The following is a 20,002-nucleotide window of genomic DNA, read 5'->3' on the forward strand; positions in this document are numbered from 1 at the left end:
GTTGCAGCATTGTCGTGAGTGCCTTGATCTCTGGATTTTGCCAAGAAGGGCTCTGAAGAGATACAGTGAGTTCCTAAATTTGTGTTTTATAATCTGGCCCAAAGCAACCACAAGGAGGGAGAGGTGGCTTTGTTTCTTGCGAGACACAACAATTAAAGATAACCTTCTCAAACTGAAGATATTCTGCGCTGGAAACAGCCCTGTGAATTATTAATTAAATTGTGCAGCATCATTATTTTATTCCAAAGTGGCTCCCTGTCAAAGAGAGTTATTCTGCTCTCATTAAGAGCCCGTGCTTGGAGTACATTATTCCCTTAAATAAAACGGACACGTCTTGACACTTGCTACTTGATAAGAAACAGCGCTGAGCTTCAAATAATGGAAGCACCGTGAGCAGACCCGCAAAAATGTCATTGCTATTTTTTGACTTGTATATGTTTTTAAGTTAGTGGTAGTCTGCCAAGCAAAACCACAGTGTTAATAAAATTCTGTATACATATAACAGACTATCTTTTCAAGCACTGCCCGTTTTTAAAATTAATGGTTCTTCTTCTTCAGAGCTCTGAGGGAAAAGCCATTGCCTCAAACTTCATGTTGTATTCTGTCGTATTTGTTTACACAGTGCTCATGGACATGGTGACAGTGGTGATGTTATATCCGGAGTGCTAATAATGAATGGTTTAAAAAAAAACACACATGACATGCACGCTCTTGGCGGAGTGTTCTGCCCTTCTCTTTGCAAAGTGAAATTAATATTTGTTTACGATTTAAAGGTGGAACAGAGGTGTAAGGTACGCTTTCAAAGGCATCTTTTTGTGAAGAGTGACAGTATCGGTAACCGCACTGATGACGTTCAGAGTCGTACTGAGACGGACTCCGTCTTGGCCACATCTGCATTTTTCTTAAAATCGGTTGCAGGCCGGTGCGGCGGGCAAAAATGGTGCCACGGCAGAGTTCACACTCTTTGAGGAGGACCCATGGAAGCGTGAAAGCTGAACGGACAGCGGAAACGGATGAATGAGGGCGCAGATGCAGGACTCCTTTCCACTGACCCTCTCACACTCCCAGCCCGAACCCAACTTCTCTTTCCTTCTCCTCCGTGCCGTCCCTTTTTTTTTTCACCCCAAACCTCCCCACACGCGCACGCGCCGGGCTGTACACCACTTGGGGCTGCGCCGTTCGCTGGGCTTTGTAGCCTTGACATCGCTGGTGGCAGAGCGACCCGTGGCATTTTGTTCTGTAAAAGTAAAGAAATTACCATAGTCTCTGGGTTATAAGATGGTCCGGAAAGTGAGATGCTTTCTAATACATTTTTTTTTATCTGGTCGCACACGCACGCACGCATAACACATTAATAAGACGCATCCCAAAACGGTTTTAAAATCGCGTGGGAAAAAACGCGGGTGATAATCTGGATAATGCGCTCATATAGATTGTATTTGAATACAGGTGTAAGAGTCCACTAAAACCATAATACAATGGCACAAGACCATTATCTATGTCAAGGTGCATGGTTCGTCGATTTAAATATACGTGAACGTTTATTAAGTAAATTTGTCAATGCAATCGTAACCCAAAATGGCAGGCTGAACATGTAAAAGTGTCTTCCTGTCTAAACAAGCTTAGAGCAGTGTTCTATCTCTGCAACCATGAGCCAATGATGGAAATTCCACAATCTTATGGCAGGGACCAGTCGACTGCGTTGAACTGAGCAGATGGCTCTTTTACTAGAATACACACCCAGGACCTTCGCATGTGAGCTGAGTGACAATTATACATGGCCAGATCTCATGAGAGCAAAACTGTAACATTGCAAATAAAAGATTGATGTCGCCAATTAGCTCAGATGATAATTCCATGTTTTTGAGATTCTCGGTTCAAATCCCAGGCACTGGTCTCCTGAAATGTTAATACACATTCCCAAGTGTGGTGGTTTTAATGGACTCAGCTCTGTGGTGTTACCCCACTGCCAAGGCAGTGCCAAAAAAGTAGCTTAAATAATAATGAAAACCTACTTCATTAGTGAATTTGGCACTTTTTCCCAATTAAGATTTTATATTTTGGTTTTTAAATATGTCGCTTCCTTTCTAGGCAATGACAACTTATATATTTAAACACAAGTAGGCTTTCGCGACCAATATTACAATTCATAATTGATCTTTTTTTGGATCAGAACGCATAAATAATTTTAAAAAATCATAAATCCTCCTGCACCCAATACAGCCAATTAATAAACTTGTCACGTGATGAACAAACGTGGCTAATTAATTACTGCCACAGCAGCAGCACCGCCTGTGCATTGGAGAGCGACTTCGCTAAAATGTAACAGCCATTGTGATGAAAACCTGCGGTAAAATAACCCAGGGCACTTTCCTGACCATCGGAGAAGTCCCGTTCACGCAATTTCTTCACTCAGTCTGCCATCAACGTTGTGGCTGCCCCCGCACCCCTCGAGCGGCTCGTGTGAAGCGCAGGGCAGCGCCCGGGCGCGTAAACCCACGCCGCTCTGTGCCCCGTGCGACGTCAAGGCTGCATGCGGAGCTCGCGTGCCCCCAACGTGTTAACCCCTGACGGCACCGGTGCCCCTCTCCTATGTCGGGATTTCCCACTGCCGAGATGCAACGGACCTTCTCCGTGGCGTTTATTCGATTTTCGTTTAATTCCTCCTTTTTTTCGGGTTCGTTCTTTTAACAACAACAACAACAACAAAATATCAAAACATATCAGCGAGATCCGTTGGTATTTTGACGTGTGCTTTTTAAGGAAACTTTTCTTAAATAAAAAGTTGTATTAATAAATACGCTTTTCAATGTGGGCAGGGTGCCACAGTGAACGAATGAGCAGCAGTAGCAGCCATTTTTAATCGACGTTGAGGTTAAACGAGGAAACCTTCAGCAGAATCCAATCTGTATCGAGATGTGCCCGGGCAGGGCGATGTTAAAGCACACACAGCAATAACCGAAACTACATCATAGCGGTGCTCACTTCACAAGACATTCCTTATTAAACCTCAGGCTGCACATTTTATAGGCTGACGTTGAGAGCCAGTGAGCTGAGTGGTCAGCACGCTTGCAACTCGGCTGCTAAAAACAAGGGTTAACAGTTTAATTCCGCTACCGGGATCTTGGCAATTTCTGCTGCGGATTTACCAAAGCACACAGCCTGCCGGACAATGGATATTAAAGACCCCCTTGGAAACATGTGCAAGAATAAGCCATTTGTATACCAGTGGCCTAACCTCAATTTCAATCGTTTTAAACGATAACACCTGGCTGTAAAGGGTGTCAGTCGTCCCAAGAGAGGTTTAAATGAAGGGACGTTGAATTTACATTGCATTATTGAATTACTTAAAATGGGAGTCACTGATAAATACAATGGTGCAGTAATATATAGATATATGCATATCTTGTTTTTGCTGTATTAATTTAACTTTGGTTACTTTAGTGGAATGTTTAATTTACACAGCAGATTGCACTTCCTTTAATTTAATGGACTAGTTTTATATATATATAAAACACAACATTTACTTAAAAGCAAACGTGTGAATGTTACTAAGGCAATTCAGGTCAGTGTATTCCATCGCAGAATTTTTTTTCTTTACAATTTACTCAGGACATGAAATAGGCATTTAAATTTTTTTCCCGGTACATTGCATAAACCACACATGTGTACGATTTTTGTTATTTCCGTTTTTAACATTTTTTCTGGCAACCTTTGCTTCTTTAAAAACTAAATCGTTGCATTTTAAAAACGCAACTAATGCAACGCAAAAAAAAATCACATCACGGTGACGCTCCAGCGACTGAATTGACCGCAGTGCCAAAAAAAAAAGCACCGGCAAACACCCAAAAAACATCGTTGGACGTGACAGCACAACGGCGCTCGACCAGCTTAGCTCGCCCGCTCCACCCCACCGGTGCCCGTTCCGTCGTCGGCGTCGCTGCGCGACTTTGCACGCCCGTTATTGAGCGACGCCTCGCCCCAGATTTCATCCCCTTCGTGTGTGTGTGTGGGGGGACCAGTTGGCAATGCCGGGCCACATTCACAAGAGAGGAAGGGGGCGGTGGGGGGGGCGGTGTGTGTGTGGAGACGTGCCCGCTTCCGAGCATCCTCGTCCTATGTTCCGTTTTTCTCCCGCGCATGGCTTGCGACAACGACGCGCACGACTGCATGCAGTGCGTGGACATTTTGCTTGCATAGGGCATGGTGAAGCAACTGTGTTGGGTATTGTTAGAAGTGGGAGGATGGGGGAGCACAGGAAGAGGTACGGGTCTCCGCTATTTACGAGGGGCAAGCGAGCGGCAGTAATGAGCGGGGCGGGGGGTCTTTCAGCGCTCGAGTGACGTCCCCTTTTAGTCAAAAAGCCGTGGAGTCTCTGAGTGGGGGGGGGGGTAGAGAAAGAGTTTCGTGTTTGTCATTGGCACGCATGCCTGCATGTATTAAGCCATCGGACGCATCCGCACAATCTAATGAGTTGTTGTCGTCGCCGCTGCTTTTTTTAACTTGCGCTGCGGCAACCGCAAGCTCCGTGCAATGGATGACACAAAAAAAAATCGGTCCTGGGAAAGTGAATCGTGGCGTTGTGCTCATGCGCATCGCGCGTGCCGTGCTGCACGCGTCCTGTGCGCATTTCTGGCAGCGTACGGCACAATCGGAGTGGTGGCGCAGTGGTTACACTGTGCTGCGGTTCGCATTGACCCGGTTCCAATTTGGAATCTGAACGTGGTCTGGGCATCGCATAGGTCAACTCATAGGCCCTAAAATCAGTACCTGCTGATTTGCGGTTGTTAACGTCGGCACTGGAGAGATGAAGGTGGCTGAGGCATCTCCACTGCACTGAAGCAATATCCAGTTTTGGCCTTGCTGCCCTTAACGGGCCCTCGCTAACAGTAACAGCCCTGACAGCCTCAGCCAGGATAAATGGGGATAAGTGAACGCATACGACATCCTCATGCATGCAGTACGCACACACACAGATGTGTGTGTGCGCACTGCATGTTGCATATATGCTGGGCAGTTTATGCAAGGGATGGTCAAAAAGTTTAGTAATGAGATATTTAAAAAATATGAACCAACCGAATTTGAATTTGGATGCAAACACTTTATACCTTGGCAACAATATAAGAATAATGCATACATGCGTGGACTTGTGTGGAAGCACAACATGCACATCAAATTTAAAGCAATACATGCACAAACTAACGGAATGGCGATCAACAATAGCCATGTAAACCTCAGTGTGATAGTTAGCACGCTGCGTGATTAACTCCACGAACCCGAGTTAAATTCCAGGCCACGGCTAACATCAGTGGCGAGTGATATCTGAACTGGAGCTGGCCCCCTATACAGCCTTCACCATCTCCCATTAACTAGCGTGGTGAAGCATGGTCAAACACCCCCCCCCCGCCCATGACCGACGTGGCACGTGGAGGCCCGTTTCCAATTGTGGATTGAGAGAGGGCTGTCAATTATGATTTTAATCGAATGCAGGTAAATTAAATGTTGTAGGTGTTAAGACTGCATACATTTAAGATCTGTTTTAAAACTTGCAGACCTTTCATTGCCTCCGTATGCTGTGCATTCGGTTGGTCATAATTCAGCACCAATATTTTCCAGAGTGCAATTGCTGTAGGCTTTCCACAAAGTGGTACTCATTTAATCGAGCCGACAGAGATGATGCGCCGAACTCGCAGCTTTCAATATGCAAATCAAGTACCCTAACTGCAACACCACCCGACTGGAGTGTACGCACGCACGCACGCCTGCCCGTACACCGATTAATGCACAGCAAATACATACGGCACGCCCGTATGCATTTATACGTGTATTTTTCACAAGGCTTTTTTGCCGTGAGAAAATGTCATCCATTGCCGTGCCCCCGTTTGCGTAAAGCGCTACAGAACGCTTGGGAGAAATTCCACCACAAACCCTGGCACGGAGAGAGCCGTGTTTGTGCACACAGTGGCTCAATAGAGTTGCCCATGCATGCACAGTCCTGAGCCTTGTGCCATGCAGAACGTTTCCACGCTTACACAGGCTGCGGCCTAACACTTTCTCCTGTGAGCTTGAGGACATTTTTTGCAAGCTCTCGAAGCCGATGTTGCGTCGCACCTCTCTGATAAAAAAAAAAAAATTGTGACAGAACATTTCAAATCGCTGAAACATTTTATTTCCTTTACACAGCCCAAGTTAATGATGGACAAGTGTTGACATGGGTACATGTACAGGCCTTTTTGCCAGTCCACTGCTGGATGGATGAGGAGCCCACCACACCGCGCTGGTCGTGGGTTGGTTTTTTTGCTGCATCTGTCTGTCACCACGCGTGGTGTGGGTGCGGATTAGCGAAGGTGGATAGCGTTGTTGTGGGAGCAGAGAAAGTGCAGGACAACAATGTGTCTTGCTGCACTGCCCCTCCACATGCGGTTGAAATGTAAAGATTAAATCTATTTACAAGACAGTTATTATCAAGTCAAGTGAAAGTGTCTCTCTGCTCTGATGCTGAGCCATTTGGGGGTGTGCTCATCTACGTTGGCAAACCCATAGCCAGTGGGTGGAAATTCCATATTCTTATGGTAGGTGAGAGGTTCTCAAAAAAGCTAGTCCACTGTCGACTGAATGCAAAGTTGTACTCATTCTTTTAGTTCGGCCCTGGCCAAGACTAAAACTAAATATTTGAGTTTATGGAAAATAAGTTGGGTCAGTTCGGTCTTTGGCTGCATTTAGCAAATTTATATTTTTATTATACACATCGGACATATGGTTATCATTTCAAAATACTTTTAAAAACTTTAGACTAAACTCTAACACTTTGACTCGAACTTTGAACCACCGTAATAATAATCTAACTTAACGAGCCAGTGGCCGTGTTATTATTAAGCCCCACAGCTTCTGAGTTTAATATCCACAACAATTTTAACAGAGAACTGCAGGTAAGAATATCGTCTAATGTTTTGTCATAACTGATTGCTATAACCATTAGTTTTATTCTCAAGGAATTGAGGAAAGGGAAAACAATGTGAGAGAAGTAGTACTGTGAACAAGGTCTGTTTTCGTTTTTTATCTTCTAAAATAAATGTTTGAAGCGATTTGAAATGAGATTCCTCAACCACGGGAGACCCACCTTAACAGAGGAATATCAATTGGGAACTAATTATCCCATTGTTATTATTATTATGAACGCAAGCACAATGTATTTCTTATCATCAATTCACGTGCGTTATTTTTTTGACCATTTTCTAATTTCGCACACCTGCCTACAAACTTTTTTTTTACTGAATTACACTTTTCACTTCAACGGCAGGGGAAATTATAAACCCCATTTTACTTCAAGAATAATAAATTCTATGTTGATTTGCCCATTTAGCGATACTCAATGAAGAAGTATTAATATTATTCAGTGCTATTTTAGGAAAACTGTATTGTGGATCGCCACATAATAAACACACACCGTGTATTTTTTAGTGTTCAATATTGAAGAAAAAAATTGAGTAGATAAAAAAGTATAACAAAAAACACAAAAAAATACGTCGTGTAGTTCAATTGCGTTATTTAGCTATAGACACTGTTGTAATATAGATTCGTTACGTAGTCACGCGTGGAAGTTACAAAGTTGATTTTGAGGTTCGTGCAATAGTCATGTATTAGATACACACACACACACGGGAGGGAGTAAAATAGTTTGGAGAACGGCAGTGGCACTAATCTAGTTGAACGTTGAGTCACAGAGCTCCTCAGACAAACGATCAGTGGTGAATGTCCATTGTGGTGGAAATTCCACGGGTTTTTTTGTGTGCTCCGGGGAATAGTTGTCCATAAATTGACCAAATTGGTGACTTCTGACACATTCCTAATCATTTGTATCGACCCCAGAAGAAGAGATGGGTCGACCCTGACCGGGATTTGAACTCGCAATCTTCTGAATGTGAACGCTCGGCCGGATATTAATGAGGGTGCATTTGTAAATGACAGTACGAGCCTCAGGCACCCTTTCAAAGTGTAATTTGGCAAAATGCATTGACTGCCCCACGTATACGATTATACACACACACCCAATACAATTCAATGGTTAACGGTCGTGTTATAGAAGGCATTAGATACATAATTTACATATCAGTGCTATGTTAATTGAATAAACGTATTGTGAAGTATCGTTGCATGGAGAGCTACATAAAAAAAGTCCCATATTGTATACAATGTGAACATAATGTAGGTGGAATGTATAGTGTTTACGTTACCTAATTCACTGCCAAGCGAATTACCGTTTCACCCAAAATGGTTTTCAGTCCCTTTCCCGCGTGGATAAATTGCAGCAGCTCTGCCCATTGTGCCCATTGAATACAGGAAACCGCATTGAGTGAATGGCATTAATGTGTGGCTTTCTCCCGAGCATTCCGCTCTCCTCTCACATGCAAATTAAACGCTTAAAAGGGAGTTGGCAAACATCCAAGAAGCCCCCTGAAAAAGAGTGTTACAGACTCTGGCTTTCATGGGCAAGGATATTTAAACAATGAGGTGAAATTGATATTGCATCTTATCCTTCGCCTTGCATATTTCATTCCTACGCATTAGTACAACTAAACATTACCTTACTTTTTTACGGTCGAGTATAGTTCTCATGACGCAGTGCATAACTTATCGGCCATCAGATTTGATGTTCATCATCGGTCTTGATCAATCCATTGCTGGATGAAGACCTCCCATATTCACTGTCATCTCACGGTTCTGCGATGTAACAATCCGCCTAGCACCTGCACACGAGCCGATTTCCTCGCTCCATCTCCTTGGGTGGCGTGCTTTCCGATGATGCCATTCATATTCGTAAATTGAATTTGCCCTTTCTGCAAGAATTGCTAAATCATCAAATCGCAGTAAATAATTCAACAAAGATCATTTCCATGGGCGGCCTTAAGGCAGTAGTGACAATTCCACATTCCCATGGCGGGGCCCATTCAACCCACAAGAAAGCCACAAAGAAGGACGACATTTCATCTTCTCTGGAAAGACGATGGGCTGAGTTTAACTCCCTTCGACCAGTATGTGAATTCGCCATCTTCTGATCATAGATTACACACTCAGTTGGTAAATATGAAAACATTGCATCAAACCTAATTGAGAGGGATAAATCTACTCCTGTCCCGAGTGTCAAAGAATGCAAAACTATGCTCATAAAAAATATTCTGACAAAAGAATTCCACGCCACAGGCCATGCATGAGATGTGCCAATGAATGAGACATCCGTAGAAGTCCTGCACTGCCATGCTTCCACGCTGGCAAGAAGTGGGTGTTGTTAATGAATAGCGAGGCTGGGTAGCCAACTGGTCACTTCGCATCACCACTCGGCTAGTTTCCACTACGTTTACATTTTGATCACTATCAATGCGCAGTAATATCTGTGGGACACTGCCAACATGCAGTCTGCCATGTAAAGTGCACATAAAGCCTTTTTATTGCAGTCATATCGCGAGTTTCAAATGGTAAAATGACTGTAATTTTTTTTAACCATGCAGTTATGTTGACGGAAAATGAAAATATATATAATTAATTAATAAGCATCTTCCTTTTTTATTGATTGACCAGCTATTCAATAATTAAACAGCGATTTAATCATTAAACCAAGTAACACCCCATTATCAATTATAAAGGTTTCTCCTTTTTCATAGGAGACCTGGTAAAAAAATTGATGGCAATAAAATAACACAGATATCTGTCCAATAAAAGGTATACAAATTCGCCGTTTAGGAATTTTAAAGTAAACAGTTATCTCAATTTGTTTCTTGCCTGGTTGATTGAAAGACGTAAAAAAAATTGTGAAACGTACTCAAATCAATTATTCTTTGCAATCAACACAAGTGCGTTTTTAACATCAAAGTTCGTGATTTTCGTCCAATCCAACGGTATAATTCCTGCATACCCACAGCTATTACTGCTGAGGTCAAAGTGCAAGCCGTCATTTATCTGGGGCTTCAGAGGCTAAGGGTGGGTCTCGTATTGGGCGCGATGAGAATTGTTGACAGAGCATAATTGTGCAGTGAGGAAACATTGCCTCTGGCTTAAAATTCCCCCGAACAGTCAGAAAATTGGATGCCGCTTGATTGAGAAACTGAAATTGCAACAAAAACCTATTAAAAATAAATTACAATCTAGAGGTCACCGTGACCAGCGTTGGTGGTGTCACCAAAGCTTGCCAATCACTCCATTGTCGTAGTGCGACCATGCGTGAACAAAGCACAATGGACAAACGCAGATGTATGTTGAACTTATTTCGCACCGTACGTAGCCAACCACGCACATCGGAGGTATGGGGGAAGGACAACAAACTAAATACAAAAAGCAATTTTTAAGAAATTAGTTTTTCAATCTAGATTTTAAAGTGCACAGCTTCCTAATATCAGAAGGAAGAGCATTCCAAATGGCCACAGAAGCGCACATGAAAGAGTGTGATGCAGTGACCGCCTTTCTTCGATGGTGAGCCAAAACGCCGCTGCGACGAACCACAGATGACTCCTCAGTGGCCTATGTCACCCACAAACCATGTTAGGAGATGAAATGCCGCTCATTGTCGTTCCTAATCAGCCGCCAACGACAACACCAAGACATGAGCTCCATTGTTTTACACATTGTAGACGGAATGTTTGTTTTTAAGTCAATGCCACTCGGTTTCCTGTATTCAATTGGCATAAAATATTATAACGCGTAAAAAGAAAAACTCTACCTGCTTCTGCTTTTGTGAATTCCTGAAAAGTGCTTTTTCTTGCAGCTGACCTAAAGCAAATTCATCGTTCATGCCATGCCAATAACAATTATGACTCCATAGTTCCTACTGATGCCATTTTGGTAAACAGCACCTTTTAGCAAAAAGGCTGAGAAAAAGCAATTCTCTCAATAATGGTGGCTAATCATAAGACGCTGGGTCAAATGTAATTCCACAGTATATGATTTAAATTGATGGGAACTCTTTCCATGATGAAACTTCACGTTATAAATGAGGAGGAAATGTTAAAGCCCTATTACCTTCAACAAAATTGAATTATTACCTCAATACATCAAAATCATTCAATTGGCAAGCCTCAAATTAAATGCTAAACATGTGTGGTTCATTGAAACACCAGCCTATTACAGGTGCTGTGAATGTTAAAACTGGTCAGGGCATCTCGACCAATAGAGGCACAGTGCTCAGAAAAAGGTCACATTCCCTGCAGTACGTCTTTATGTTGAAATTCCCTATCAAGTGATAACTTTAAAGTGATTGTAGTATGATGAATAGCAGATACTTGCTCGTTGCCTGTCCATTCTGATGATAAGAGTAGACATCGCTTTTCAGTTGATTTCAGGGAACTGGTGGATGAGTGATGCAGAGAAAACAGAAAAATATCTATCGTGGAATTTGAAGTCAATTTTGGCGGTTGCTGCAAACACAAATTAAAAAAATGTGAATTTGGACACCCGTTGAGATATATATATATATACACCTAGCCACGAATCCACTCCTTAAAATCAACTCGGTGATTTTGCTTGCGAGTGTGTAACTGCGTCGGTTGATCGCGATGCTTGGCTTTTTTTGTATCAGTTCTCGCTGTTTGTGTCCCCCGCGCCGATGTGTGACGTGATGCTGTTGTGTAAATTGTAGGTTTAACGGAGGGAAAACACAAAAACACACACCGAGACGGAGAGAGAAACCGCCTGCACGTACAAAAAAAAGCAACTGCGACACGGGAAGCCAACGCTCTGAACGCTGGGAGCACGGAGACGCAACGGCGCACGGGCAGGAGTGGTGGGGGGGGGAGCAGGGGGGGCTGCGTAGTTTTTTAGCGAAACATGAGCACACGGGGGAGGGGGGGGGTGAGGGGGGGGCCCATTCGTGAATCGTTTTTTCCATTTGTATTTGACGTTTTGTAAAGTGGTGTTCGTGGCGGTGCGGGGTGGTTTTGGTTTTCAAAAACTGTGAGGGGGGGGAAACACCAGCAACAACCGCAGACGAGTGGAGAAACCAGCTTGGGGTTGCGTGACGAATATATACGAATGACCTCTCATTACGTTTAACAGTTCAAAGTGCCTCTTGCACGTCTATAAGGATACGGTGATAACGAGCACGACACAATAAAAAAAAACACAACAGTTACTGTTCGAGTCAAGTTTAGGAGAGGGTTTTGCTATGGGTGAAAACGGAAATAGAGAAAGTTTCATTCTCGACCGAAATTGTAGATTTAATTGATCGTTTAATAAATACAAATAAAAGGCCGGCTTCACCAAAATAAGTCACGAGTTAAAAGAAAACTTCTCACGCAGTGCTGCACGGTATTTTATGTGGCGAGAGTAGATTTTTATGGGTTTTTAAAACACATTTTACGGGCATTGGTGTGTTTACGGTACTTTTAATAAGACTTTTCCCAGAGTGCTCTTCACACTGAAGTGTTGCAAGTACTGTGCTGTGCGGTTTAAATGTGTACACCCACAAGCGTTAGCATTTTATGACATGTCCACATGCATTGTGATGCACGCGTATGCATGTACCGTATATGTGTGTGAAAAGGGTCTCGCGTTTGCTTTCTTAAAAGCCAATTGGTAAGCGTTCATCTCAGTTGATGGTAATGAGTCACTGGTAAACAAAACAAAAATCGACATTCCTATGACGGGGACCAGTCTCTCCAAAGAAACAACCGCTACCAACCATCTCTCCAACTTGCTCAGTCCTCCCCCACAGGAGGTCCTCTTTTTACCACCCCAGATCCACGGAAATGATGATGATGTTCGGTCATAGTTGACCCTGGTCGTGATATTAACTCACTCGATGATGATGATGATGGTTGAACGCCCAGATATTTTGAAAACTGAGCTCAAATCCACACATATATACAGTACAGTATATGTGAAATGCATTTTAAAGGTTACTTGTGTTTTTGTTTCTCGCTGGAAAATATCAAAGTTGTTAAACCGACTTATTTTGTATAAGCTGGCGATGTTTTATTTGTATAATGATTATATTAAAAATATCTCTTTTTCATATTACATTGCAATCATTAACCCTACTCACATTCTGAAGTTTCAACAAGTTTGTAAATATGATGTTAAAAATCCTAATTGTTGTTTTTTGTTTCGCTCGAATAATTCCACTAGATGGAATTATTTTGCACATGGTTTATCAGACAAACACGCAAAGTCGATGTCGTTTTTAATATAATAATAATGATTAATTATCCGTGTGTTTTAGGTGACTTGTGCAGATCTGTTAAGAGCACACGTTTAGTGGCATAGGACATTGGCGTAGCGTTTGAATAGCATTGTTTAGGTACTGAATGTAACGAACTGCTGGGGTGATCGCTTTTCTCTGGCTCGTTTGTAAAGTTCGTGGACACTCATTTGTATTGTCCGCATGGCGATGCTCCCGCAGAAACGTATCAATTTCACAGAGAAGCACAAGTGTTCAGATTATTAATACGAAAATTAAATAAATAAACATTAATTTCTGGCGGATTATAGTTATTTATACAATATTGTAGCGGTAGTGTGTAAGGATTCACATTGTCGAGTAGGGATTCCGTAGGGTTTTTTTCTTAATAACAATTAAAATGTACAAACTATTGTCGATCCTACGTATCACTCCACAAAGCAATGACGGCGGGTGTTATTTAAGTCGTCTGAAAATTATTCACGGAAAGCTATTTTAATTGAAAAACGATTACTTCATTGGGTGAAATTGATCATTGGATAAATTACATTATTTGGTCCAAACTGAAATGGTTGGAGGTGCGGTACAAGCCCGTTCTTATGCTGCTCAACGCAAGCACTTGTCATGCTTACTTGGCGCGGTATGATCTCGACGTATGACCGGTTCTGTGTCTTGACGCCAGCACTGTAACTTAATGGTACCGGGGAAGGAGGGGGGTGAGATATAGGTGACACACTTGAACAATTCAAGGGCAGCAATTGAAACGACGAAAAAATATGAAAAAAGTCTTGATCTGATTGAAAACAAAAACACTAGAGAAAACTTGCATACCGAAATTAATAGCGAACGATACTGTAATTCCTTTAAATGCGGGTAACAATGGCACGACAAGAAGCACACGAGCATGGGCTCTGCTCAGAAAGAGGCCCCGTTTGAGAAACGCCTCAAGTACAAAGGTTACGGTGCACAACTTTCGAATGGCATTCCAGAAAATCCACGTTGCAACCGTTTTCTACGTTCGATGAAACAAGCCTTTGTAAAAGCTCCTCTCTATGCTGTGGCTTTTTTTGGAATGGACACAGGTGTTTGTTATTTGTTTTTATTTTGTAAAACTCTGGCAAATGGACTTCATTACAAGTGATTTAGTTGTACAGGTGAAAGGATAGCGTCAAAAACCACAGTGTTTGATGTGAATAACAAACAAAAAAACGGCATATGTTCGTGTTGCAAACCTTAGGTAGGTACAAGCGTATATTGATGTGAAGTTAAATGTAATTTATCTTTATGGGACATTACAAATTGGATTGTGGTTAATGCAGTTCATGTTTTTTATTGTGGATGTTTGAACAGTGCATACAAGGGATATTTGTACTGCATATTTTCATTTTGAAATGTACCGTATATGCTGAAATGAATTAACCGTTCTTAATAAATGTCTAGATATGGATGTAAACTTCCAAATGGTATAATTGCTCTTTCGTCGACTCATTCTGCTTTCACAATCAAATTCTGTGCCTCATCAATGACATTAAATTCTGGCTTCTTGCGCAAGATGGTACAGATCAAGATGAAGCCCTGCCATATCATGCCCACGCTACTGCTAACAATAATGATTTCAACTTGTTACGCCACGCACTGTATTCGCTCACTCGTGAAGTGAGAGAGCGACTCAGAGGTGCGAGCAACCGCAGACGAGCGGGAAGGCAGCAACCAGACTGTAAGCAGGGCACCAACAATTGCCCAAGTTCTGTGAGCCTCTATATATTTAAATTGTTTTCGGCCAATTAATGAGTTCGCACGCATGGGGAGAAAACTGGATCACCCAGAGAAAACCCACTTGGGCGAGGGGGGCAACACTCTCCCATACAGATGGAACAGATGGAGGTTAGTCCACATTTTCAGGACCGCATTCTCCCCGGTGAGCCAGGGTTTGGCACCTCGACGCCCACGTGGAAAGGAGTTTCACAACGTTTGTGTGATCCACTGACCCTCGCTGCCTCCACAGCGCTGGAGCAACATGCCACGTGGTGTAGCCACCGCTGCCCGGCAAAGGCAATGAAGCCTTCCACGAGAGGGAGCTCAAGAGAGCCTCCATTCTAAAATGGGATTTTTGGCCTACTCTTTCATGCCGACCAGACTTCTTGGAATAGGTGGGAGTAATTTACACTTGATCTGAGCACACGCAACAGTGCCGATCGACTGTGCTGCACCCGTTTTCATTGCTAGGTGGACAGCAATAGAAAGCTCCAAGTAGCATGGTTGGCTACATACGATGCCAAAGAAGTCCAACATATCATGGGAACTCCTTTGCCGGTACCGAAATATGAGAATAGGTTTTTCCCTTTTTCTTCTGGCAACAAACAGGTGTTAAGATGTTAAAACACCAAACTGAAACCTTTAACACATAATCATATCTGCATTAACCACAATACTTGTGGTGAACGTGCAAAAAAAACCACATGCTCTGATAGTATATGCATTTCTTTGAAACTGATTGGTCCACACCAGAGACGGTGCGTTGTCTTTGTGCTGGACGCCTTTTGGCGTCCTCTGGTCTAACATCGTTTTGAGACTAGGCTTAAAAGAAAGCTGTCTCTTGTGTGGACCAATCAGTTTCAAAGACAATGCATATACTATCAGAGCATGTGTTTTTTATGTTTGCATGTTCACCACAAGTATTGTGGTTAATGCAGACATGATTCCTTGTAAAAGGTTTCAGTTTGGTGTTTTAACATAGCACCTGTTTGTTGCCAGAAAAAAGGGGAAAACATATTCACAAGTCCAACATATATATGGTGGGGGAATAACATTTTTTTTTATATTAACTGCCACGATGGGAACATAAATAAACTGCAAAACTCTGAATTGCAACTTCACTATGTTTAACCATTTACACCACGGCAAAATCCCCTGTGTGAGATGGAAAGAGCCCAGAATAACAATTGCAGTATTTGATTCAAATTATATAACAATCACATAGATGACAATCAATTTAATCTATTAAACAAATTCCCATCCCATTTAATTCAGTTTAATGTTGGGTTCGTGTACAAGTTGGAACGACCCATGAGAACAAGTTGCCAATTATTTGGTTTTGATTTTCTTGGACATTCTGCTGATGGAATTCAAGCAAAAAAAGCGCGGTGATTTCCTACTCAAAGGAAAGAAATCTCCACCGCACTTTTTAAGACGTCTTTCCACCGTACAATTGCACAAATCGGCACATGTTGTGACACCGCTGTGGTGCGGATGGCATAATTTGTCTGCTAAAATATACAAGGAAGGGTAGCGCAGGGATTTTGTCGATCACCGCTGTGATAGAATCAATGTTAGTAAAACATGCAGTGACACATTTCAGGGTCACCGTCTTTGCCAAGTCATCCTGGTGGATCAGCCCCTGCTTTTGAAGTGCATTGGTGGGGCTACCCATCAGTCGGTGTTCGTCCCTGGGGAAAGGGTTATTTTTTTGTTGCAGAGATTCCACAGCAAGAGTCATTCTTGCATTTTGACAGAGCGCTTACAAGACATGGCCACAATTGTATGGTGTAGAATGGTGGTAGGGGCAAGTAAAAAAATGGAGGCGTAAAGCAGGCCCAGTGCCAATTATAGCAAACTGGAAAAATGTGTTGAAATAATGCGGTAAAACAAATGCATACGGATCTACGAAAGAAAAAGAACGAAATATTAAGAGTTTGACGTATGATGGGACGTGTGTGGCATGGAATAAACCTGCCTCGAGATGGAGACGGGAAGGAGAGAACTTCCCGAGGTCACAACGTCACCGGAGGTCAAATCACGTAGTAGTGTTAATAAAGTGACGACATATTTGCGAAATGACACAAAAGGGAGAAACGTAAAATAGGGGTATTACTGCACTACATTGGCAGGGTTGGACGTGCACATATAATTGAACACATCCGCCAATAACAGTGGCCTTGAAAGTAAAAAAATATATAATTGATGAAGTTTGGGGCAATGGGCCTTTTTCATAGCATGTCGATTTGAGAGGCCAGAAAGAATAAGGCCTCCCCACTCCGTGTCAGTCATCGGAGTAGATTCACCATACTTCACCACGCTGGTCAGTGCAACTTTCTTGAAGGGGTGGGGTCAGGCCTGGTTCAGATATTCACCATTCACGAAATCCGCAGTCGGCAATCCGATTTGGAGCACTGTGTTTGCATCATAGAGCCGCTGGCCACCACACGACCACCATGCCGCCACTTCACCCCTGGTGCCTGACAAACGCAGACATCTATTTTCCTATCACTTGCTGTAGGAGCCACTTTGCTGGAGGCAGAGAGCCTCGCCTCTGCCTATCCCAGTCTCAGGGAATGTGTAAATGGCTTAATGTGTAATTGGAATTCAAAGGCAGCATCTTGGTAATAATTCCCCAGCATTGAGCGGCGACTGAGGCCAATTCCTCTGGGAGGTTGCATGCACTGCTCACTCGTGTCTGGTCGAGAAAACGCTGAAAATATCAACACTGCCGTCCTGTATTTTGGTTATTCTGCGAATCCACGTTCGCACACCGATGTGAGAATGAAAAATCCGAGGTAGACTGTGTGACCCCCCCACCCCCGCAAAGTGGAGCCCCAGGTGCCCCCCCTGGCTTCCGTGGATATATGGTAATGATCCTGGATATATAAAAAAAAAATCCATTTGACATTACAGTTTGTACTTGCAGGCATTATGCACGATTGACGTTGCTATCCCCACGACGCCTGGTGTGTCTTGTGCTTTTAATATGTGGCGAGAAGATATTAAAACCACCAGCAGCTGCAAAATATGCGTGCAAGCTCAGACGTGTAAAAATGGCCAAACTGTAACCATATACATTCATAGGAGAGGTATTTTCCCCACATGCACTGACGATGCCCATGATGAAATAGCCTCAGATAAATCTCTCACAGCTCTCCATATGAGTGCTATATTCTGCCGCCAAGGATAGCGCGTGTTGAGGAAAATGATAAGCACACAGACATAAACACACCTACATGAATAAGCGTGCTCACACACATAAGCATACATTGACTCACACATGTGTAGTGATGTAAAATGGATCATTACAGCGCATAGCGCAGAGTGCTGTAGAACAAGGAAATATGAGTGCAGAGGCTCGCACACCATGAAGTACTATCCAGTGGGTTACTAGGGGCATGGTACCGGGTGCTAGCAGAGAGAGCAAATGAGTCCTACTGACAAAGTAGGGAATTGCAGCCACTCCGCCAGCGCAGTGAGTAATTGCCACGTAATTGGTCACTGGGGAGCGTGGTGCGGGCTGCTGGCGGAAGGGGGCATATGAGGATGGGCCGGGGTGAGGAATGTGGGGGAAAGTGACCGAGAGGACACGGGAAGTGTAGCCAGGAATCGTCTAGAGAGTTCCCGAAGGGGGCGTGGCTAAGGGCGGTGCCGGGCAGGTGGGAGGTGCAAGGTAGTCTGGAGCCGTTGGGAATGTTCCGGAGGGAGGCGTGGCCGAGGGTGGAGCCAGGCCGCGCTGAGAGGGGATAAAAGGGAAGCTCCGATCGAATATCGGGGCTGTCTGTAGGTGAATTGGAACCCAAGTGCAATTTCTTCGTCTCCATCTCTGACATCGTGGATCAGGCAGCACGTTGGCTGTTCTGACCCGGTTATAGTTACCCGTGTGCGCAAGAGATAGGCGTGTTATAGTCCCGTGTGTAACGAGTGTAAGAGTTAGGTGTATTGTAGTCGCGTGTGTAACGGTGTTACGTCGTATAGAATAAACGTTGTTGCCTTCTAAATAATGTCTCCGAAGTGACTCACTACACATGCATGAATATACATGTGCACATACTTTACACACACTGACATACAATGACAACAGCTGCTGTGGTGCCATGGCCTCGAAGCAACTCTGCAAGCACTGCAACCCCCCCCCCTCCCCTGGTCCCCACACTGAGCAGACACACGCAGCGCATACACATAGTCTCCTGAAGGGGGATCGCCTGGCACAACGGGTGTTAATCTGAAGGGTCCCTAGGAGGAAAGTCCCACGGTTTCCCGGTGCCAGGAGATTGACAAACCCTCGCAGGACAGGTTACATTGTGGTGTTCCTGAGTTGGCTTAATATTGTATGGGCGCAAAAGGTTTACCGAGCCAGCAGCAATTAGTCATTCATGATATCGGGAGTGGCTGGGGTAGAATATTAAACGAGAAGGGCAGACCATGAGATCAGGGAATCGCAGCGCCACGACCTCCCCCAACCCCCATACCGAATACACACTCGCAGGGTGTGTGTTCGCCAGTCGGGCGTCATTCCGGATTAACAAGGGTGAGTTTTAAATTCAGGAGTATGGACAGACGGACAAGGGGTTGCAGAAGCACTTGCCGCAATGCTCAATGTAAGGGGAAAAAAGCGGGCTGTAATCACAGGTAGGCGCCCGATTGGCCGCTCGGGACAACGCGACCCCAGGCTCTTGAAGTCAGGGAGATAAAAGGGGAGCCTGAGGCCGTTCAAAAATAAATATCTTTCAACATCTTGGTCTTCAAGACCTCCCCCTGCCATCCTGCCTTCTCGAGCCGCTCACAGCATCCGTGTGATGCCAATGAGTGCTGCTACGAGACTGTGATAGGCAATGATTTTTCGTCCTCTTCCCTCTGCCTTTCACAGTGTCCGTGCGACGCCATGAGTACAGATTCTAGGTACATTGTAGGACGTTTGAGTGACTGGGGACTTGGGCACCAGTAGGCTAGCCTCTTCTCGCAAAATATTCCCCCAGGTAGTGCGTAGTTGCGCCAAGAATAACAGTTAGTACAGAGCATAGGTGTGGTGTCTGTGATTTCTGTATAGAGCCACTGCGTGGGGGAATGCGCAGTGAG

At 43.8% G+C, this 20,002-nt stretch overlaps 1 protein-coding gene across 2 annotated transcripts in view; it reads left to right on the forward strand.

Annotated features, from left to right (window-relative positions):
* SLC1A2 (solute carrier family 1 member 2) overlaps positions 1 to 14,618 on the forward strand; it is an 80,341-nt gene extending 65,723 nt beyond the window's left edge. The window contains exon 11 of one of the 2 annotated variants that reach the window (XM_061566623.1): positions 919 to 14,618. In XM_061566623.1, the coding sequence (XP_061422607.1) occupies positions 919 to 996 (78 nt within the window). In that variant the 3' untranslated portion in view covers positions 997 to 14,618. The remainder of the gene's footprint in view (positions 1 to 918) is intronic. The other variant, XM_061566624.1, reaches the window with a different exon arrangement.
* The last annotated feature ends 5,384 nt before the right edge of the window (positions 14,619 to 20,002 follow it).

Source organism: Lethenteron reissneri, chromosome 37 (genome assembly GCF_015708825.2).
Source record: "Lethenteron reissneri isolate LAM-NWPU_2019-01 chromosome 37, ASM1570882v1, whole genome shotgun sequence".
Taxonomy (NCBI): Eukaryota; Metazoa; Chordata; class Hyperoartia; order Petromyzontiformes; family Petromyzontidae; genus Lethenteron; species Lethenteron reissneri.